At 43.4% G+C, this 21,902-nt stretch overlaps 1 protein-coding gene across 7 annotated transcripts in view; it reads left to right on the top strand.

The window, feature by feature from the left end:
- The window catches only part of SCUBE2 (signal peptide, CUB domain and EGF like domain containing 2), a 369,914-nt gene that overhangs the window by 280,498 nt on the left and 67,514 nt on the right, over positions 1–21,902 (top strand). For 4 of the 7 annotated variants that reach the window (XM_069223646.1, XM_069223644.1, XM_069223645.1 and 1 more), the window contains 4 exons: positions 871–975; positions 5,349–5,495; positions 5,792–5,995; positions 17,494–17,664. In XM_069223646.1, coding sequence (XP_069079747.1) covers positions 871–975; positions 5,349–5,495; positions 5,792–5,995; positions 17,494–17,664 — 627 coding nt within the window. The remainder of the gene's footprint in view (positions 1–870; positions 976–5,348; positions 5,496–5,791; positions 5,996–17,493; positions 17,665–21,902) is intronic. The other 3 variants (XM_069223648.1, XM_069223647.1, XM_069223650.1) reach the window with 2 other exon arrangements.

Here is a 21,902-nt window from a genome sequence, read left to right as displayed (position 1 = left end):
GTCTATACAAACGCGCCTGATTTATGTCTCTATGAACTTCTATACAGTACTTTAGTTTTCTACAGCACCCACATTAAGATCAAAATGTTCCTTGATGACTGAGGTTATTCCGGATCTGAACACTGCATCCAATAGGGACTCAGAAGGAAATCTCCACACAAAGCATTGAGGGAATCTCTCTGGTATGTTTGGTTTAATCAAAACGAGAGAAAGGTCAGAGTATGTGCCCAGAAGATGAGTGCTTGTTTCTGTACAGGAAGTGATGTTGCTGGTCTTCAAAATGGTAATCTGTGTGAGTATGCATGTCATGCACTATGAAGTGTTAAGTGTACTTGTTTTAGAGTAGGATTTCTAGTGCTTAATTTGAGCCGGTGGTTGCCGGGGGGGGGGGGGCACTGGCACTTATTTTTGGGAGCCGGCACTTATCTTTTTTGTATCAGGCATTTTCTGCGAGCCAAAGGCACTAATTGGAAATAAGGAGAAAGTGAAATACGGAAAAACTTCACAAAGGGAGAGAGCAGAAAGCTGCAAGTGTGAGCTGAAGGGGCAGGGCGTGGCTGTACATGGATTTAAGGGAATCGAGGTGGCTTTAGGATTACGCTGCCTTAGTATTCTGTGCTCGTACATTTAATTGCAGCAGCCACGAGTTTCAGAGGAAAGCTCTGAGCACCGGCACGTTTTTATTTACAAATTAACCACTGATGATTTCTGTGTATGAGAATGTCTGAAAACCTACCCTGTGTATCTGTGATAGGTAAGCGCCACGTGAAAAGATAGCGAGTCCTGCTATATGCTAAGTGGAGAAGCTCATTCAATTACATTCATGCTTGCACTTGTAGGAACCATAACATTGTGTTGTTTTTTTCAAAGATCTTTCAGTCATCAGGACAAACGCAACCTTCAAGCTTCATGAAGGGCAGTGCAGTTTGAAAATGAAGGAACTGATGCGAGAAAGTCTGCAGCCACTATTGCCAGGTAGGAACACTCAACATGCAATCCCACTGGACATGCGATCGAACTAAGCTGCTGTAACCAGGGATGTGCTCCTCGGTGCAGTTAGTGTGCACTGATTGTAAATGTTTTAAAACCGAAACTGAGTAACAACTTTCAAGCAAAAGAACATGCAATCTCTCTGGACAGTTGGAAGATAATCTTATTCAGCACTAAAATGGTTGTAAGAGCAAAGTGAATAATAAAATGTCATCTTCACAGTTGATTCTTGGTGCTGACATGTTATTGTAGTTCACTCATTGGGGAAGCTAATTTGTGCTATATCAGACTACAAAAGCCTATTTTGACTAATACGTGTGCACTATTACCTTGGACTGGATGAGGTGGATAGATGTGGGTAGCCTAGTAGGAACTATGAAAACTATCATGGACTTTGTAATACCTAAAAAAAAAAAAAAGTAGTACAGAACGTTCATTACAGATCTCAGGCAGGGCACTTAAACAGTTCATGCCACTTCATTATCAGCATCATCCCCTTAAAACCACATCACTATATTTATGTGCCTGCAGTCCGTGGTGTTTTACATTGAGTCCATGGGGGATGTCAGCTCTGATAGGCTGACAGCATTTCTCAATAAAATTGATGTTTCTGTAATGTAATTCATAGGCCCGCTGCTGTGTAGCAGATGTGTCTTTCTTTTTGATACACATCACTTTTAATTAGTGGCAGTTTTCACAGTGGGTCAAGGAGTAGCAAGGCAGTACACATGGGGCCATATTCTATAATGTGTCCCGGGGGCGCAATTGGCATGTGCCCCCACTTGTTGCCCCTCCCAACCCCCGCAGTCACTATGGTACTACGGAAGGGGGCGCAGGACCCTTCTGTAATACTGATAGCGCTAGTGCACATGTAGCACCAGTGCTATGATGAGAGGATGTCCCCTCGTTTACATGGGAGCGTGGACCCAGGAAGATGAGAGGCTCTGTTTGCCTCTGTGGCCGTACTGTGGTGTAGATGCGGTCGCAGACACAAATGGGCCATTCGGGAGCACAATCCGAGCGCCACCAAAAAGTGGCTCACTATCAGTACACCCCTTGAGGGCAGACCTCTCGAGGAGTGAAAGAGGGTCCATGTCCCCCCTCACCAGACATCACCTGTGTGTGGGTGCAGTCACTTGCTGCACTCACCTGCAGGGGAATCTCTCTACCCTCTTCAAAGTGCAGGTGGCTTGCCACCTGCACAGAGAAATGCGGACAGGCTTTGAAGAAATTACTCTGTCTTGCACTGAATGTGCTGCCCCAAAGGCAGCATGAATTTGCGGCTGTCCTGATGGCAGCACATTCATTGTATTAGGGTGCACATTCCCTGTTTGCACCTGGCACACCTCTTTAAAATAGGTGCCATGGCGCAAACAGTGAAAGTGTTCCCTATTTGTAATACGGAAATTAGTGTGGCTTCATTACTGTGGACCTATTTGTAGGTGTTGTATAATATAAAGAACATAACTGTATGTTTGCATGGACACACAGGCCCTTTCTGTCTGTATTTTTACCATGGGAAAAGTATCCTCTGGAAAATGTTTGATCTGTTCTTTGGTGATGTTCAGGCTTGGCTTCTTTTGTCGGAGTTGGGGTAGTCTAGGCCCCTTACTTAGGACCTAATAGACAAATCTGCAAGTATGAAACGGTTTGGTGTCATTTTGATGTACGCAATCAAATTAAAAGTGTGATTAATGTTAGTTGATAAAGATTAATCATAGATTAACATTAATCATTGAAAACCATGAATTAACATTAATCGTGGAAGAAAGCCACTGACGTGGTGCTCCGCATCACAGTCTGATGCTGTAACAAGAGCATACTGGTGTGTGGTGTGGTGAAACCCATTTAATTTGCTTAAAAAGCATATTCAACTGCACTTTCTCATGTACAGGATACCTACACTATACCCTTTATCACCTTTGCTTAGCCAATGTGACTTCCTGTTTCGAATACATAGCCACTTTTGTTGGTCATGTTGTCAGATATTTTGTCCTGTGAATATTCATTATTGTCAATAAGTTCTACTTACTTATTAAAGTGGTCTAAAACTGGTTTCAACTATCCCCTTCCCCTCAGTGTATTCATATAAATCATTGCTATCTATTAAGTTATTTAGGCCCATATTTATACTTTTTTAGCCCGCATTTGCGCCGCTTTTTAATGCAAAAGAGGCACAAATTTGCAAAATACAATTGTATTTTGCAAGTTTGCGCTGCTTTTGCATCAAAAAATGACGCACATGTGGCGCTAAAAAAGTATAAATATGGGCCTTAATATTCTTTCCTGTATTGCAAAATAAAAATATTGTGTTCCACTATCAGGTGGCTTTTAAACAAATATAAAGAGAAAGCCACTTTCTTTTCCTGTATGAAAGGGATCCGTTTTTCTGAGATCTTAAATGGCAGTTTTAGAAAGAGTAGTAGACCCTGATGCTAATGAACAAAGCCTGTGTATCCATCTTCCATGTCCAGTGTGCTTCCATTCGCTGTTCAAGGCCCGCTTTCTCTGCCCCCTTATCAATACATTTATATAAAATCGCTGATCTTTAGTAAGCTTATTAATACCCCATCTTGTATTATAAAGTGAATATGGTCTGTCCCCCTCCCATGCAAGTTCTAAACAAATATAAAAAAGAAAGGCACCATAAAAGTGCACAAAATTCGTGATTAAACCGGGAGCATGTGTGTAAAAGCATCTCTTTTTAAGGCATTTTTGCATCTGTTACTCATAATATTCCACAGTGTTGCAGATATCCATCTTGAATGAAGGAGCCTTAGTGAAACCAAGTGAAACATTAAGCAAAATGTGCCAGGGAGAAAACACTTATTATTTGTAAATAATTAGTTAAATTTCCTTGCCCATTGTAAAAAATATTGTAGAAGTAAAACCCCTTTTCATTCTGAACACCTTTGATAACATGTGTCATTAAAACACGTGTGTGCTTCTAAATGCTGATGGTTACCTTCTTAGCATTGCAAGACATTTATTTTCCTTCACTATGGCCTCCCTACATTTTTAATTAAAGGTTTATCAACTTCTTCAGCCACCCAGAACTGGTATGCAAGCATTGACAAAAGTAATTACAACTCACAGAAGCAATGGAACAGCATTGGGACAGCATTAACCTATATTAGTGGACCTAATTTGATGGAAAAATTAGGAATCATAAGAAAGGTTTAGGCATTTTGCTTCCTTTAAATTCTAAATACATATTAGTTTATCATACCGTATAATTCTATATGTTTTATTTATCCATAAGTACTTAATGTGCTAGTTTCCAATCCACATTAATTTTAAAATGGATCCAAGATTTAATTAATTAGAAATTATGACATATAGAACTTATTTTGAATGGAAAGGCTACGACAAATGAACCAACGTATTGCTTTGGGTTTTAATTAATACGAAATATGCCAGATTATCCAGGTTTAATCCATTTGTGTTAATTAGACCTTTTCTTCTAAAACAACAGTGGTAAACTATCTACACACTACTTGGCATCTATCCTTGGTGGTCAACTGTCTACTGTTTGTGGATTTCCAAGCCCACAAGCTTGGGAATCCATGTTGAACTTGAGCAAGAGTATGAAACTGATGTTTCTATAAAACATGGTACTGTTTTGTGCTGCCAAATAGGGGGGGGTACGGTAATTGTCTGGGTGAGGTGACAAAAAGTTTTAGTACAGTGTTTATCGTACTTAGCGTAATTAGCTTTTTGGAGGATTAATTAAATGAATGAGTATAATGTACGTTTTTCCCGTGGCTTTTGACTGACTGGGGATGTCTTGTTTTAGACTAGCCTTGACGATCAAAAACTCACTTTCAGGAACTATCATTGGAATTTGTTGTTTGATTGATCTCTAAAAACTGTGTCATAAACTGCTCGTCCTGTGGGTATGTTTTGTTGGGCTCCGATTAAAGGTTAGCATTGAGGGCATCGTAAAAGAGGGACATTTCTGAGGTCCATAAGTAAAATGTTCAGTGGAGATAAATAACTTTTTAGCTGTAATGGTGTTTTTCTAAAGCTCCGAATACGCTGGAGCTGAAAAGTGGACATGTGAATTTTCGCATGCCCACAACTTCTGTTGAAGCCATGATTGAGGGGGTGGGGTGGACAGAAGATCCCATAAGATACTTATTTTCTACTACAGTATATGATTGACTTTTTTCTGTTCTTGCCATGACACTGAAATAAACTGTAACCCTGCCTTAGTGGATGCAGTGGTTTTGCCTGCAATGTCACTTTCTGGGCAATTAACCAGTCCTTCAGGTTGGTGCATGCTTAACACAGAAGCAAAGAGTCTAGTTGTGTTTTCCCAAGCTTGTTCCTTCTATTAATTTTGTTTATTTACACAGAAAGACACAATCCGGTCAGTGAGAGTTTCTCCTTTGTAAATCTGACCTGTAAGAAAACCAGTGGAGGCGGTGGAAGAAAGGCAACCACCAAGGAAATTGTTATAACTGCTGAATTTGAACTTGAAACAAACCAGAAAGAGGTGACAGGTTGGTTTACAAATACCCGTCGGTGCAAGCCAGGCGACTTGCCGCTTGAGTCTTGCTTTCTGTATCTTCCTTTCATCTTCATGCACAGAAAAAGTATCTCCTGTTTTGAAGCTTCATTGAACCATTTAAAAACTGCCATGCCTGACTTACTCAAAAAGTTACTGTCTGAAAGGCTGTTTGGTGTGGAAGTAGTGTTTTCCATGATGGATGTCTTTTGGGACTGATGTTGTAGCCTAGGTTGCATGTTTGTCTTAGTTTTATAACAACTTAACTACATGCAATTTTCTACATTTTAGAGTCATGTCATTTGAGCTGCGCACGGAAAAGGACGGAGAAGAGATTCCGCAAAACCATTCGAACCCTGAGAAAGGCAATTGTTCGGGACCAGTTCCAGCTTCGATTATCAGGAACAGACTTCGAGGTGGTCAGGAAGCCACCCAGGTTTTTGGATCCATTGGAGAGCTGCGGGGCTGGTCAAATGCGCGTGGACAACAGATGCGGTAAGCTGCCTGCATGCGGCCGCTATCTGGAGGAAAGTATTTTCAAAGTGTGGTTATTGACATGTGTGCCATTCCTCACCATGAAGGTACCTCATGGCGTTACTAACTCTCAACTACAATAGATACATGTCGCTGGAAGAGCAGGGTCTTTGGAAGTCTTATTCCTGCTGCACCTAACCTCCCAAATGATTCTTGTGGAGAAGAAAACAACCGCTTAGGAACACACATCCTCCATTACTAGTTATTAGCCATTTCACTGAGGCAGGGTAAACTTGAGTGCGGGTTTGTGCAGCTTTGCAGCACAGTCCTCTGACGCCACTCCCTTGCCCTCCTTCCATGCCTTTTTCCAGCCTGCAGCTTCCTTACAGCATTTTGCAGTGTACATTTTAGCAATCCAATAGGCCCAAGCCTGGTCTCAGAAAGAATGAAAATCAAAGCAAAATTTAATTTTTTTGTCCATTTCAGGGAGGTTGGGTGTCCTTGAGGAGTGCTTCTTCATCATCGCAGCCCTTAGCAATTTGGTAGTCTACCGGTCCTGCGCCTCTGCCCCTCTGCCCCTTCAAGCCTGCTTCCTCCTCTTGCATCTGCCAGTGGGCTTGTGAGGGATTTTATTTCACTCCATCACTTCTGCATTTCCAGTTAACTCATCCCTGGTGGCTACGCAGTTCTACATCAGCTACATAAGCACTGACTGCAGCATCACCGTCATTCACAAACCCACCTTGTAATTCACTATACTCATCTTACTTGCTGCATCCGCTTTTAAATCCCTCCTTACTAACTAATCCTCTCTCTAACTATACTTAAAGATTGTTACCTGATCTGCTTCCAGCTCACTGCAGCAAACACCACATACTTTTCAAAATTCACATTTGCCGTCATTGTTGCCAACTGAACTTGCATGTATCTCCCTGTGACTATGGCGAGCGGTCCTCGCCCCCCAGATCTATGCTCTGTAATGAGCCAAGCCAAATATAGAATTAAATGATGCATGTGATTTATGAGTAACTGCGTTGATTGTAAAACTCAATCTGCCCGCTCATTTATTTATTTTTTTAGACTTTAGACATCTTATTAGAGACCAGTAAAAATGCAAAATCTCCTTTAATGTGATGTAACAAAGCATTTTGCCGCCAGGCAGAGAATTATTCTGCACAAGGAGGTGAACTTGAATATAGGTCCTAGTGTGATTCTTAATACTTTTGTTGTAACTCTCAAATCGGTATCTCATGAAGATGTTTGCTCACTCAGGAAGCCCATCCATCCGTGCCTGCAGGGTGTCATTGCATCTCGAGTTACAGGAAAAGTTTGACCTCCAAGAAAATGTATTGATGTTTCTTTGATGTTTTGTAATGTGTGTTTGTAAAGAGCTTTATTACGGTGTGTTTGGTCTTGTTTGCTTTCAGGATCTTGGTGCCATTATGGTTCTGAGGGAAATGTTGATCTTATACAAAGGTGGTCTGTTGAATTTGTGTTAGGGTATTTTCAAATTGTTTGGCGAGTGGGAGCAGGGGTTCATGTTGGATAGTGGCTGGTGAGGCCTCGACTAAGTAAACCATTCAGTTCTGGAGGTCACATCTCTGAAAGAATCAGTTGTACGTCTTACACTGTCCAAAGAACCAGAAACGTAATCAGAGACGTAATGTGATAGTGCGATAGTGTGGAAGAAAATGAGAAGGAAATACAATAAAACAAATGGCAGGTAAGCCTATTCTAGTATGGGTGTAGTTCTCATAGAGATTATGGATTCAAACTTGCTATGAGCTTGTAATGGAGAAGGGATTCTTCACATAAAGAATTGTAGATGAATAAAACTGACCGCCGGCAGGAGTGATGTGCTAGTGAGAGGGGGTTAAAGTCTAAAGACGTCAGAAATACAATAGACAGTCACAGGTGAGCAATCATCATGTAGTAGCAAATACAAATTCTGTAGGCCATAGGAACTGGCAGAAAAGTAGGCAAATTAATGGACCTCGCTTCCCACCAACCATCAATATTTGTATATCCATATGCATTGTCTGTCCGAATTTTTTCTGCCATCTTGCCATTTCGCCCACTGCTGTGAGTCACAAAGGCATACTTTGCTGTTTCTAGGGACAAACGGAAGCGAGCCTGGTGTTTCCACCTTGGCCAACAAGCTTCTTTCCATTGACGTGTAACAAGTCTTTGCGTGTACAAATTGTGTGCGATACTTGGATTCATGGACCATGTCAGAAAAAAGTGCATTGAACTAGTCATTTTGAATTGTGTTTATTAGAATTTTCAGAAACTAGCTTTTTTGGTAAATTATGCTTGTACACTTCACTTGATCTTAGCCAAGATGCCGAGAAGCGACGTGTCAAAACTTCATTATAGCATGCTTTTCCAGAACATGTTGTATTATGTCTGTGTCTGTACTATAGTTTTTACAGTTCATATTGCACATATTACAGGTTTGTGAGTGTGTAAAGTGTAGAATTTCTGCTGCTGTCCTTTGTACTGTTATCAAAGCACGATGCTTTAGTTTAGACTAGCCTACATATGTTGTTTAGATTGTGTATACCTGTACATGGAGATGTGCTCTGTTGGGCTCACTGACACATGATGTGACACAACACACTTCTGGTTACATGAAACCAGAGGTCAGTACTTCCATGGTTGTCATTTAGGTGTAGGGAGAAGTTGCTGCTGCATGTGACTCTTGGGAACAGCTCTGCAATCTGTGTGATTTAGCCAGTCTGCACTCTTTTTTACTTCAGGATGCACATACTCCCATTATAGATTGGCTCTTTCAGCACTATGGCAGTGCACCTTCTCATCTGGTGCCCTTTTATCTCAATGCATGCCTCTTTTGGCTTATGGGTATGAAAATGAAGGAACCTTTCCACCACCACGGCGCATGCATGGAGGCAGTGACCCCATCACTGACAGATTGAATGCCTTTCAGCCATGGTATAGCATGGTGGCCATAGCACTTTGAAGCTGCTTGCTTATGTTAACGGTTTTACTTTTCATTTTCAATTTATGTGGTAAGAAAAGTCCAGTTAAGAATTTACAACGCTAGTAGCTCTAACTCGAGTAAACGTGAGAGCCATTGCATTGCAAATGCTTGTTTACTGTATACTGGGCTCTCTCACATAGCGCACAAAGTAGCTCTGACTAAGGCAACCCAGTTTGGTAATCTTCCATGTGGTGCAGATTTCCTTTTTATGCATCTGCATTAACGGATTCTGAGCAGCAACTGCCGTAAAAAAAAAACGCTATTGTTTAAGGAAGAAGGCATTCAACTTTTTTTCTGTAGCTGGTGTTTAGATTTGTCATCAGTCTTTGGCTTATTCCGTCTCTAGTATTAAAAAATTAGGTTCTTTTATTATTTCAGTGGGTGTTGTGACGTCATGGCACGTTTGCCACTGCTTATCTGTCCGCTCGATCAGAACCCTCTTCACTGTTAAGTCGTCTGGAGAATGTTTAATTGCAAAGTACTTTTGTTTACACGGTGTTTCCTACGGCATTTAGCGTAAGCCGGCATTTTCAGTATACTTTAAGTGACGCCGTCTTCAGTATCAGTACAGAAACCGTCCTCTTCCGACTGCCAGGGTTGTCGACACTCGTCTGTCGGAGACTGAGAATGCGGCAAAAAGTACTGAAATCTCCACACAGGGGTCAGCTGCTGTTTGTCTGGGGCCCTGGCGTCCACCTCTTCATCCAAACCGCATGGTGCGCGCAGGATGTAAAGTCATTCCGAGTGCGTTAATGAGTCGTCGGTTTCTCAAGGGCAAAATGATTATAGAGAAAAGATGGAACTAGGTGCTGCTTCCTTTCTTCAAAACCACCTTCCCCGGATCACCCTCGCCCCCGGTAGTACCGCCTCTAAGGCCAGGCGTCGGTATTCCTCCCTCCTATGCTCAGGTCAGTGGCTCTGCTGTTTGGGCACACGAGCCACCCATATTTAACCCACCTGGAAAATGGGAATAAAGTAAACACTGCATTATCTCGACTGAAGGCAGATACGTACTATAATACTATGTAATGAATGAATCGATGCAAAGAAAATCATTTTTGGACAAGTTAACAAAGAAACCTTGGAAAACTAGCAGGTTCAACCTTCCCCAGCCCGCAACTCGATATTACATAGGTGGGGGCAACGCCCAGCCTGGGGAGCGAAAGAACGTCCGAGGAAACCATACATGACATCATGAGAGCAAACAGTCATTCACCATAATCATGATTGTCAGGGTCTGTGCGTTGCGTTGGCGAATAAATAATTCACTGCCTCTATTTATGTACACGTCATGAAAACAATTCAAGATAAACAGTTTGCATTAGTTACATAACAAGACATCTTCATATGTTGAAAATAGTCTAGACATCAAAACTTATCCAAGTACTTGAAGATACGGTGACCAACCCGCTGGCCCTTACAACCCCACTTAATAGATTGGGGGCCTGAACAAACTCCTGGCCCCCCAGTGATATTTCCCATAAGAAGTCTCTTGCTCCCTCATGGAGGGGGCCTCGGCCAACATGTAAGTTGAGCCATTACCCAACAATGCCAGAGCCACCCCCAAGAGGGATTCCCCTGCCACCTTTTGAGGATGGTTCTAGAAAAGAGGGCTGAACCGTGGTCCCCTGGTGCAAACACCATCTCCCTACATTCCCCAGGCAAGTGACATAGGCTACCCTAGAGAGGAAGGGGCAATTGCTGCCCCTGGCTACCCTGGCAGCATTGCACCATCTTGGGATAGGATTTATAGCCCTGTCAATCCAGAATTCACCTTACTTTTGACTGACTGGTGCCAATGTGTCTACCTGCTGTCTGCCCCTCTAAATACAACACAGCTGCAAAAAAGAAAGGTAGTGACACACAAAGTAAGTGGAACACCTTCCTTTATCCGACATTATCTCCACATACCTGAAATAGGAATTGGAGGGCGGGAAAACAAAAGATTTGGCTGCTGGGTAGCACTGAGCTGTATCAGAAGTCAGCAGGGGCACAGAGGTAGCACACAGGGCCACTCCAGATGTAAAGGCCCCAGCATGTCACAGCCACCTTCCATGGTGACCCTAACTGATCCTGGTAGCCAACAGGCACTGGGGTTGCCTTTGCAGCCTCCCTAACAAGACAATTTTAAAAGAATACAACAGCAAATGGTCACTGAACACCAAGAGAGCATGTCTGCTCCTGTACCCGGGTGCTGCAATTGTGGCTGCTCCTCTCGACCTGTTTAATCAGTCAACAGGAGCCGGCCAGCAAGAATTGCAGTCTAAAGCGAAAAGCAAAATGAAAGATACTGGATGGGGAGAAGCAAGGCTTTTCCAAGCACTTCTGTTAGCACCAAACATGGCAGAGAGTCTGTGTGCTACTTCTGGGGTTTATCAGCATAAGTACCTTGTTCTAAGCCAGTGAAGGAAAGAAGTGTGATAATGCACAACGGCGAGTGGTTCCTATCTATAGATCTTTGCCTACCGCGCCCCCAATATATAATGGATCTGCTCCTCATGTGGCAAGTGCTTATGTTTTATCTTTTGATAAAGCTAGTGTAAGGCTGAACAGAGTTAGCCACCAGCAGAAGTAGGGCAGCATGGTTTCTAATTTCTTCCCCCATGGCACTTTAATGCTTGTCATAATAGACATTTTGCCTACAGAAACTACTCAGAACAACTGCCCTCTCTTCCCCCCATACCGTTTGCCCATCTTTTTCCAGATCAGGAGCTCACACTTAAGGCTCAGTGTTTTCGATTTCCAGTGATTTTTCATATATTTAAGTCAAAAGGAGGTCTGTTTGCTCATTTTGATTTTTTTAAAAAACTATAACAAAAAAGTGAATATTGTTCTTCTATTGAGACTCGGTCAGGACTTCATGCCAGTAGCTGTGTTTGTATGATTTCTCCTAATGTAATAGCTACATTTGATCATTTGTTTCTTTTACATTGCTAGTCTTTTTCAGATGGCTGTACTGTGACATAAATGGCAGCTAATAGCTCGGAAATCATGCAAATATCAGTGTGCTTACATTTTGATAAATAAAAGTTGAAGTATTATAAAATCTGGTGCCCTCCCCATAATGCACAACTTTGTCACCTGTTAGGAAGTTCTCTGTCTGCAGCAACGGCTCTTTGCTCCAGGCTACCAAGGAGGTTGTGCAGAGTTGCAGGGTGACTCTTCTAACAGGTGCAGCAAAGAACCACCCCAAAAAAATGAGGGACCACAAAGGGGGCTTCAATGCATTACCTCCGATTCCTCATGGTTGGGGGCCTTTGGAGGGAAACAGCGATGCTGCTGTATTCCTTTGTGTCAGTTGAATTTGTGACGGCTGGCCTGGTATTGCTGTATTTTGGGTAGGAGTTATATGTTTGAATACCACATGATAATAGGTACCTGGTGGATGGTGGCCAGTCATGCGGCAGTCCGCTAATGTCTTCTCGTCTCTGCCTGCCCAGGATCACCTACTAGTTAACCCAAATCTGCATTTCATAAATATGCAAATAATTTGTACTCCAATAAAAAAAAAATGGTGCTGTGCAATATATTTCAGGTATTTCATTTACATACACTTATTTCAGCTTATGTGGTGAGAGGTAACTTAGGACAAGAACATTTTCTGTCACGCTGACTTTTAGAATGCCCACTGCCAGACATTATGCCCTGTCAACATTTTGGTTTTTAGTAGTGGTGACGCTAGAGGACAAACATATTGCAGTTATGCCCAAGAAAAACATGGCACAGTAGGCATGAAAGTGACAATCCAAATAGTGTTTCTTGTCCGTATTGCATCTCAAAAGAGTACTGCTGGCAATGTGCGTTTTTTCTACTTGCTTATTTTAACGCAAATCACTAGCTTTCAAAGTGCCAGGATATTGATTAATTGCTCTGCCCTCAGGTAGCCATCCCTATGCACTGACACTCTATCTTTAGATAATCACTTGATCAAAACAGGCTTATGAAGAGAGCTTTTTGCCTTTTCCATCATTGCTTTTCCGGCACAGTTGCTGTGTGATTTGCTGTAAGAATGGCTGAGCGATCCTTACTGTGCAGATCATTGCATCAGTGTGGGAGCATACAGCAGCATTCTGCTTGCTGCCAAGTAATGCCCTGCTTTGCCCCAGAAGCCCACTCACTCGGGCCCTGCTTTGTACCACCACACTCATCAGTCCCACCATGCCGACTTTTTGACTTATGTCAGTGCTTTGGTTGTGGCCGCAGAGTCAGAGATCCAATGGTGGCCCTGCACAGGGTGAGGGGCGTTGTGTTGGTACATCCATCTAGCAGTGACATTTTAGCCAACCAGAAAAGAGCCCCTAGCACCTCCTGATTCCAGATGAGGAAGCATCCCTTGTAAAGTTACAGAGAGGATCGTGAGTGCGAATAAGAGGAAGGACGCATCAGCTGGTGTCGGCGTATCATGTAAGTGCTAAGAAATTTCATAGGATGATGGTGGTGTGTATTCAGCAGGGTCTGGCACATCCTGTAGGGACATGAGGAACAGGCGAATCAGTGCAAGCCAAGACCCTTGGTGAGGGGCATCTGACGAATAAGCCCCACACAGTGGCTGCCGCTGTGCGCAAGTGTTAGGAAAAACTTATATAAACCTGAAACTCGGGAATTTGTATCAACTGCATGATTTGCAGTTCATTCCCAAGACTTTGTAACGCTTTTGTAAACTATCTGCAGTAGACCTAAGCTGTTCCATTTAAAGATTAAGTAGCTTATTCTGTCCTCGTGTATTCTTTGCATTCTGATGCTCGAAGTTTTTTTTCCATAATAATGCAAGGCTGCAAGTACAAGAATGAAAAAAAGGAATTGATTAACTACTATTTGGCATTAGGAATATTTGAAGGAATTGCCCTCTTGTGTTACTGACTTTACCTGCTACTGTGTTCAGCGCACAAAGATGTAAAGGCAGTCCTGATTTGGAGAGCTCTGGATTTAGTTCAGTTCACTTGAGAACTCTTTATAATGAGTCGTTGCAAAGAGCAAGAGTGGAAAAAAATAACCAAATGAGTTGATTCGTTACTTGAGACAGGAGGGGATGAAAACACGTAATCGAATTACTAGTAAGTTTAAAGGGGTAGGAAGAGAGATCTAACACATGACACTAAATGTACCCAGAGCCAAGAGCTTGAGGCAGGTGGACTGTGGATAGCTGTAAGTAAATGTTCAGCGGTATTGTAGCAGAAAGTAAGTGTATGGAAAAGTGAAACTATCAGCAACAAACTATCACATAACTGACAGTGTCATATGCAAATGTCTTGACTGTGTAGGAAGGGTTTATGCAAATATTCAGACATTCGTCAGCTTCAACCCATCCTTGCTGATTAATTGTCCCTTGATTGAGTCTCATGCAAAAGGTGCTGCACTTCTCCACAATTTTCCCTTGCAACATAGTAATTCCGAAAAGCTGAAGGTCAGGCGAAGCTTGAATAACTGTTCCGGAGGTGGGTGGGTGGGTGTGTGTGGGGTGTGTGTGTGTGTGTGTGTGTGTGTGTGTGAAGCTTGCACTGCTTCTTCCTGTGCTGTTACTGCTTTTGTATGTAGAGGAAGCTTGCAGTGCTAGTGAGGCTACTGCAGTTGTTACATTTACTTGAAGCACGCACTGCTTGTGTGATTGAAGTGCATGTCCTGTGCGAGGGAAGCTTGCACTATTTTCGCTAGTGGTATACATGTATTGTCTTTTAGGGGAACTTTCAGTTCTGCTGACCATGGTGTAGTTCTTCTGCTGAGTGGGTGAACCGTTCTAAAATCTTTTCATTTTGCAAAACCCTAAAGTATTGACTTTGTCAATGTCTGTTGTCTCTTTTGAGTAGTTTTTACGATCACGTATTCCATTCAGGATTCCCTCACTCTACCTTATTAGTAACGTCTAGTTGCTTTTTTTCCCTTTTTTATTAATGTCCAAGTTGGCAATATTCTTTAACAGTAGTTTTTATGAGGGCCATTTTTTAGACGTTATTTCCCTTTTAGTGTCTGAAACAATATCAGATTTGGAAGTTGGCGTTGACGCGGAAGAGTCTACCTTTCTATTCGCCCACAGCCTAGCTACGTTCTGTACAAAATGTGTGCAGACGGAGTGGTGCAAAGTGTTGTTTTTGCACTTAACAGTCTAAGGAAAGGTGTTTTTTGCACATGGCAGGTGGTGCATATGTCACTGCAAAGTTGCTTTGGCACCTGCGTTTTCCTTGGAGTCCCTACATTTCGAAGCAAAAGTGCACAAGGGATTCCAGCCGTTTGTTTATAAAAAAAAAATGGCTTTGCGCATCTGAAACCGTGGGAGGAAGCAGAAAAGTTGCCGGTAGATAAAAATCCACCAGCTTACTTCTCTGGTTTCTCTCATTCCCCCTGCTATTTCTCACCCCCTGCCCATCACCCAGCCTTCACCACTTTGAATGATTGTCTATTTGCCTTGCTCCCTGGTTTATTTAACTAGACGAAAATACTTTCTATGTATTCCATTTCCAGGCATATGAATATTTGTACATCTGCTAAACGTCAGTGTAAGACATTACGTGTGACTCCAGGGCCTGTATGACACACACAGGCATGTGTGCAGGTCTGCACCTGTGTGCATTGTGGACGCCCGTTACAGACCATTACTGGGTGCCAAATACACTCTTTACAGTGTAGGTGCAAAACTGAAGGTATGTACACCTGTAATGGAGAAACCCCGACAGTGGAAGACCGAGAGGCCGTTTCATCGCAGGCTGACTGGGCCTGACTTTGGAGAGGGTAATCAGGAAACCTTCTACAGCAGTGCTCCTTGAAGGCTACTTGAGGCAGTGCTTGCCTGCTCCCAGTGGGGCTTCCCCCCCAAGGGCTTTCTAATTGTGTGCCCCTTCCCAGGTGGCACAGTTAGTGTCTCTCCCCCCCCCCCCCCCCAACCCACCCAACCTTTGTGTACCCGCACCTGTAATATTGCATCGCTGCACGGATAAATGCATTGTCTTGTCTGCATTGGGCCGAGTCCCCAAGCAAATGAGAAAAACAGCCAGTAACACTGTGCAGAAGGTTTACCCATTCACAGGGAATTACAGAGGGGAGTGTGCAGGCCTCTGAAGAACTGCCAACATTAGTAGCAGATAGCAGGCGTGTCTGAAGGCACTTAAGTAGTCTGCCCAGATGCTTTTTAGGCTTAAATATCTATTTACATTTAACCGGTTGAATTTCCTTTGTTTTTCCGGTGGTATGAAAACATAGACTAATGTCTTTAAAGGAATTTTGCTCATGGCAGGGCCCAGCACTTTAGGGTGGCACACATCTATCGTGTATCAATTATGCCCCTTTTAAGAGCTATAGATAACCTCTGTCTCGCTGCCGCGCATTCCAAGTTCAAAAGTTTCTTCTTGCTTTTTGTTAAGTTAGGTCAAAAAATAGCACAAAAAAACACACAACCAGGAAAAGTGTGTTCGAAGAGAGACGCATAAAATCTCGAGATTTGTGTCTCGGTACCTCAACCTACAATGCCATGTGGCAGCCCCCCCCACCCCCAAAACAGGGCAGCTTTTCTCTGCCACTTTGAAAGAAGTCTACAGCTGGTAATTTCTCAAATGAGAGGGAAAGTGTTGTTCCCGCTGCTAAAGCCGCAGTGGTCGCCAGGATGCACAGAGAGGCAGAAAGGGCCGGTGCACATGGCTGCCCAGCGTGACCCGAGCCTGTGAACTGTTAAACAGTGATAACTTCAAGGACGCCACGGGAAGCGATTTGCATCCGCTGTTTGCGATTTCTTCTTGAAAAGTCAAGGCATGGCTCTTAGGAAAATGGTTAGTTGGTGGAACATTGACCCCTCTTTTATTGGGTTCGCCTTCACCAACCGAGATACCATAGTGTTTGTCTATGCCACGGGACACTCAAAGGCTAACGTGCTGAAAGGGAGACTCCAAATGTCTTTGTAACCATTAATCTCGGCGTCCCGCGGGCCCCTCTTTTTGCATGATAAAAGCTTTCACATACTGTTTTTTGGAGGGGAAAAAGAAAACAGCTGCATGCGATTTAAGAATGGGGTTTTAATGGTCATTGAAGGCCAACAAAGGCCTGCTCTGGCGAAATGAAGTGCTCTGGAGGCAATTGGTTCCTTTGTTAATTGGAAGAAAATCAAGCAGGTTGCTGAAGCAAGGGGAAGGCAACTGAAAGAATTCTGGATTTAGCTATTAATTCCAAGAAATTGTGTTTACAAACTTGGGGTGATTTACGTAATGCTGCCAAATGTTCTCTTTTAATACGAGCAGAGTGCCAGAAAATACAAAACTATTTTAACTTTGTGTCTATTTATTTAAAATAAAAAATATGTTTGGATTGGAGACGTTTTGTCTACAAATAAGTCTTTTTCTCGTATCTTGTTTTAAGCCCAGTTGAAAGTTTTTAGTGTGAACATTGATCTTTGTCTAGATTTTTTTTTCACGTTTACTTCATTGGAAGGGTCTTTAAGTAGCATTCGCACCCTGGACTGCTTCCAACTCCGCTCCTCGCGGTCACTGTTGTTGGGTAACTTCGAAGGCTTTTGATGACCCTTGTATTTTTTTGCTAGTCAGCTGCAGTGTTGGAACATACTATGATGGGGACCAGGAACAATGCATTTTGTGCCCCAATGGAACATACCAAGATGAGGAAGGGCAAATAACATGTGAAACTTGTCCACGTACAGACAGCCACGGATCCCAAAAGGCAACAGGTGCTCGCAACATGTCCGAGTGTGGAGGTGAGTGTGGCATCTACAATGCATGTATATGGCATCAACTATGTTTTTATTTGTCTGTCTTGAGTAGCAGCTGATGTCATTTATTGCTATTGTTTGGTGTAACAGAATGTACGTTTATTCATACGTACAAGACCGCTTCCAAGTTAAGAATTTAGGCTGCATTTTCCAGGCTTTTCATGACAGCACCCCAGGATCTCTGTCTAAAGCCAATAGACCCCCCTCCAAACCATTAGTAACACGCCAGCTGACATTAGTACAAGTACTGAGCTTCAGATGCATCTTTTTGAATGGTTGTGCATTTTCACTACGCACACCTCAGCTCTGGAACTCTATGCCGCGCAGTTTGGAAGAAACCAAGTAGCCCTTCTACAATAGGGCATTGTGGACATGGCTATTCAAGAAAGCGTTCTGTAAGGTTTATTGTCCTTAGTCTGCGCCGTCCCATGAATGTGCACTGGCTGCCCAGCCAGATATCAGCCCCTTAGCACTTAGTTGATGGACATGTTCCAAGAAGCTAACATAAAAAGCAAGCGTACTTTAACATATGAGTTAATGTTGAATTAAACTGATTACTGTAGAAACGATTTTTTAAATTATTTATTACATCAATTTCGATTTTTTTTCCATAGCATGCTGAATGCATTACCTTCCAGTTATGCAAGAGTGCATATGGATCCATGGATCTACAGCTTGTTGTGAGCATCTCCAAAAGGGTGATGTCCGATAATAGTACTGCTGAACATCAGTTCTCTGTCCTTTACTGCTTCATTCCTTCTATTTAGAGCTATGAAGTAATCACCCAAAGTGTGATGCAAGTGGAGAGGAGGACAGCATGCGTTGTTACGCCGTTTCTGCGCTCATCCCCATTATGAAGAGCATGTAAACGTTACATCTATATATTTGAAGTTGTTACTCTTCAGGTCTTTTATTAATCTCAGAGAACTTGTTTGGACTTTGAGTAAGTAATCAAGTTCAGTACAGTCCTGCACACTATGGCCCTCATTCTGACCTTGGCGGTCGGCGGAGAGACGGCGGTCGGACCGCGAACAGACCGGCGGTATTAAAAATGGCATTCTGACCGCGGCGGTCACCGCCGCGACCGACCGCCACTTCCCCACTCCGACAGCCACGGCGGTCATGACCGACGGGCTGGAGTCTGCGCACTCCGGTCCGGCGGTCGACCCAAGACCGCCAACGGTATCATGACCCTGCTTACCGCCGCGGTTTCTGGCGGTCGGGAACCGCCATGCGAACCATGGCGGTAGGCACTATCGGGGCCAGGGAATTCCTTCCCTGGCACTGATAGGGGTCTCCCCCACCCCCCACTGCCCCCCCGAGTCCTCCCCCCACACCCTCCACCCCCCTGCCACCCCCAGAGGTGGTACGAACCCCCTCCACACCACCACCCCGACATGCACATACACGCACCCCGACATGCACACACCCCCTACATGCACATATACACACCCCCTACACGCACATATACACACCCCCTACACACACACATACACAACGGGGACACATACCCGCACACATACATGCCGACATGCGCACCCGCCGAACTACACACATTGCCCATAGGCACAGCAGCACTCCCCGCCCGCATGCACGCACTCACACACCCCCTCTACACACTCCCACGCACACCCCCATGCACGCACACATCACACAACACCCCCCCACCCCCTCCCCTCACGGACGATCAACTTACCTTGTGCGTTGGTCCTCCGGGAGGTGACAGGAGCCATGGGGAGGTGACCGCCAACAGAAGACCGCCAACAGAAGACCGCCACACAGAAATGTGGGTCGTAATTCTGTGGGCGGTGTTCTGCTGGCGTGGCGGTGGAGGTTGACCAGTCTCCACTTTCCCGCGGACCGCCAGTGTGGCTGCTGGCGGTTTTCCGGCGGAACGCTCCCAGCGGTCAGAATGCGCACAGCGGCATACCGCCGCGGTCGGCGGTCTTCACCGCGGCGGTAACTCGGCGGTCTTGCGAAAAGACCGCCAAGGTCAGAATGAGGGCCTATGTGTTTCCAAGGGCATGAAGGGGGGCTTAGTTTGCAGACAGTTTCTGAAGATACTTCGGGGATCCCTCCCTAAAAAGCCTTGTTGAAGGAGCACAGGAGTTTCCACCCAATCCGATAATCAACCAAATGCAGATTGAGCACTTTCAGAAGTGGTATTGTGTGGTTTCATTTTTAAGGTTCAGGCAAAGCTTTTGTGCATTGGTGTTTTGCTCAGGAATATTACCTTATGCTTCTTGGGGAGACATTTGCAGGTGATGTTGCAAAAAGGACAGCTGAACTGCAGCAACTGAGGAAAGATTTTCCTGAGCATAAGTATCCAGTAGTTTTCTTCCTTTACACAGAGTTGATATGTGAGATGATGAGAGCTTGGCATCACATGAGATTCCCAGGTTCTTTTTTGGGGAATTCAGTGTGAGAGAATCATTTAGCAGGCATGGCCAAATGAGTGGAAGTGGTGAGAACAGCATGTCTCCAACAAGGCCCTCAGTTTGGGATCATTTAAACACAGGAAAGCTTCCTTCATCCAAAAATATTTTTTTCAGACACTGCATGATGTGTGCTTGTTTCTCCGATTCTTTTTCCAGTTCCAGATGTATAAAATTGTCATTAGATATTTAGAATTGAAATTGATATGGCTGTATATTCAGAACGAAAGAGTACGTCTCCAGGGAAACAGTAAAGATCATTGTGGTTCTCAATGTGTCATCTTTCTAATTTATGGCATTGCGATGTCCCTTCACATACTCAATTGGCTGCAGTTCCTCAGGACGTATTCAGTCTATTTCAAGGCCATACTAGAGGTAGACATTCATTTGTGTAACCATATTTAATGTTGATTTATATTTTATGTTGATGATGGGTCCAACTGGATTAAGACTGCTTGTTGGTTCTTACTTTAGGGTTCTGAGTCTCTGTCATGTTAAATCTGATACACTGTAATTTGATGGCGTGAAGCTGGGTTGTCTGTTGTAGAGACATCACTGGCCATTGGCCTCTGACACTTGATGTTGGTGGGTGATAGGTTGGTAGAGTTTTATTTCCATAAGTTGTCCCTGGAACCTAGCATTGTTAAGGAATGAACTAGGTCTCACAGTATGTTGGTGATCAGCTGCTGGCTTCTTGAAGAGCAGGACACAGTAACCTTTGCAGCAGCAACTGGCCAGCTGCAATGAAATGTTTTATGCTACTAAAATCCTGTAGTAGGAACATGAAGGATTCTTTAATCGATGTAGCAGTGCACCATTTTACCAAGAGTGAAGGCTTTGATCCTTTAGATAATTGTATTGTACTTTATCCTGGATCAGTGGCTTACAGGGTATGGTAGCAGTGGTTCCGGTTTGGGAAAAGGAGAGACACTCTTTGGTTGAGGGAGATTGATACTTTGATGTTTGAGATTCCTGGCACAAAGAAGTCTCAACTTCATGAAGTTTGTCGATGTCTACCTCCACGTTCTTCAGGATTTATGGTCACCCAATTATTTGAAGGTTTTGAACTGCTCAGTTGTTGGACAGTCTCTTTAATCAGGTTGGTGGTGCAGTTTCCTTGGCCAGTTTACTGTGTGGTAGACATCATTGCAAGGCTTGTGTCAAAAATTTCATGTGGAGCTCCATATATAGCCAATGCGTTTCTAATATTAAAAAAACTCTTGCAGATGACTGAGCACCTCTTGTCATCTAGTGGTGTAGCCGACCTAGACACATCATCATTAATAAAAAGAAACTGTTGTTTCAAAATTCAGAAATGAATCTTGTATTCAGGGTCATGAAAGAGTGCAGGCCTCAGAAATAATAAACTCCTCTTCCCTTCAGACATGGGATTTACATTTCATCTCACTCAAACTTCTTTTCCTACCATTTCTGGACAATATGTGATCTGTTTTCAAGTTTCTCAAGTTCTGGTGAAACTGTTTTCTTTTTGTATTGCTTTGTGGTTTCTTTTTCTTACTTGTAAGAAAGCTATTATATCCAGTTGCTGATTGGTGCAATTGGAGCAGTTTCGAAGTCGCTCAGTATTAACTCACTTCTGAGCAGGAACTTTTATTGTCAGAATGTGTCATTGAGTAATGCCAAATAAATCTTATACTGGAGTTTTAATGGTAGAAAGCGCAGGAGTGGCTTATGAGTTAGTTCTGCTGCCTTCTTTATTGGCAGTCAATGTTCAACTTAAGTAGCATGTTGTTGGACTGTTAGAGGTTGTCCGTATACTTAAATCTA

This window comes from Pleurodeles waltl, chromosome 3_1 (assembly GCF_031143425.1).
Source record: "Pleurodeles waltl isolate 20211129_DDA chromosome 3_1, aPleWal1.hap1.20221129, whole genome shotgun sequence".
NCBI classification, from domain to species: Eukaryota; Metazoa; Chordata; class Amphibia; order Caudata; family Salamandridae; genus Pleurodeles; species Pleurodeles waltl.
The sequence above is the reverse complement of the archived record's forward strand: the minus strand, read 5'-3'. Positions and strand labels throughout refer to the sequence as shown.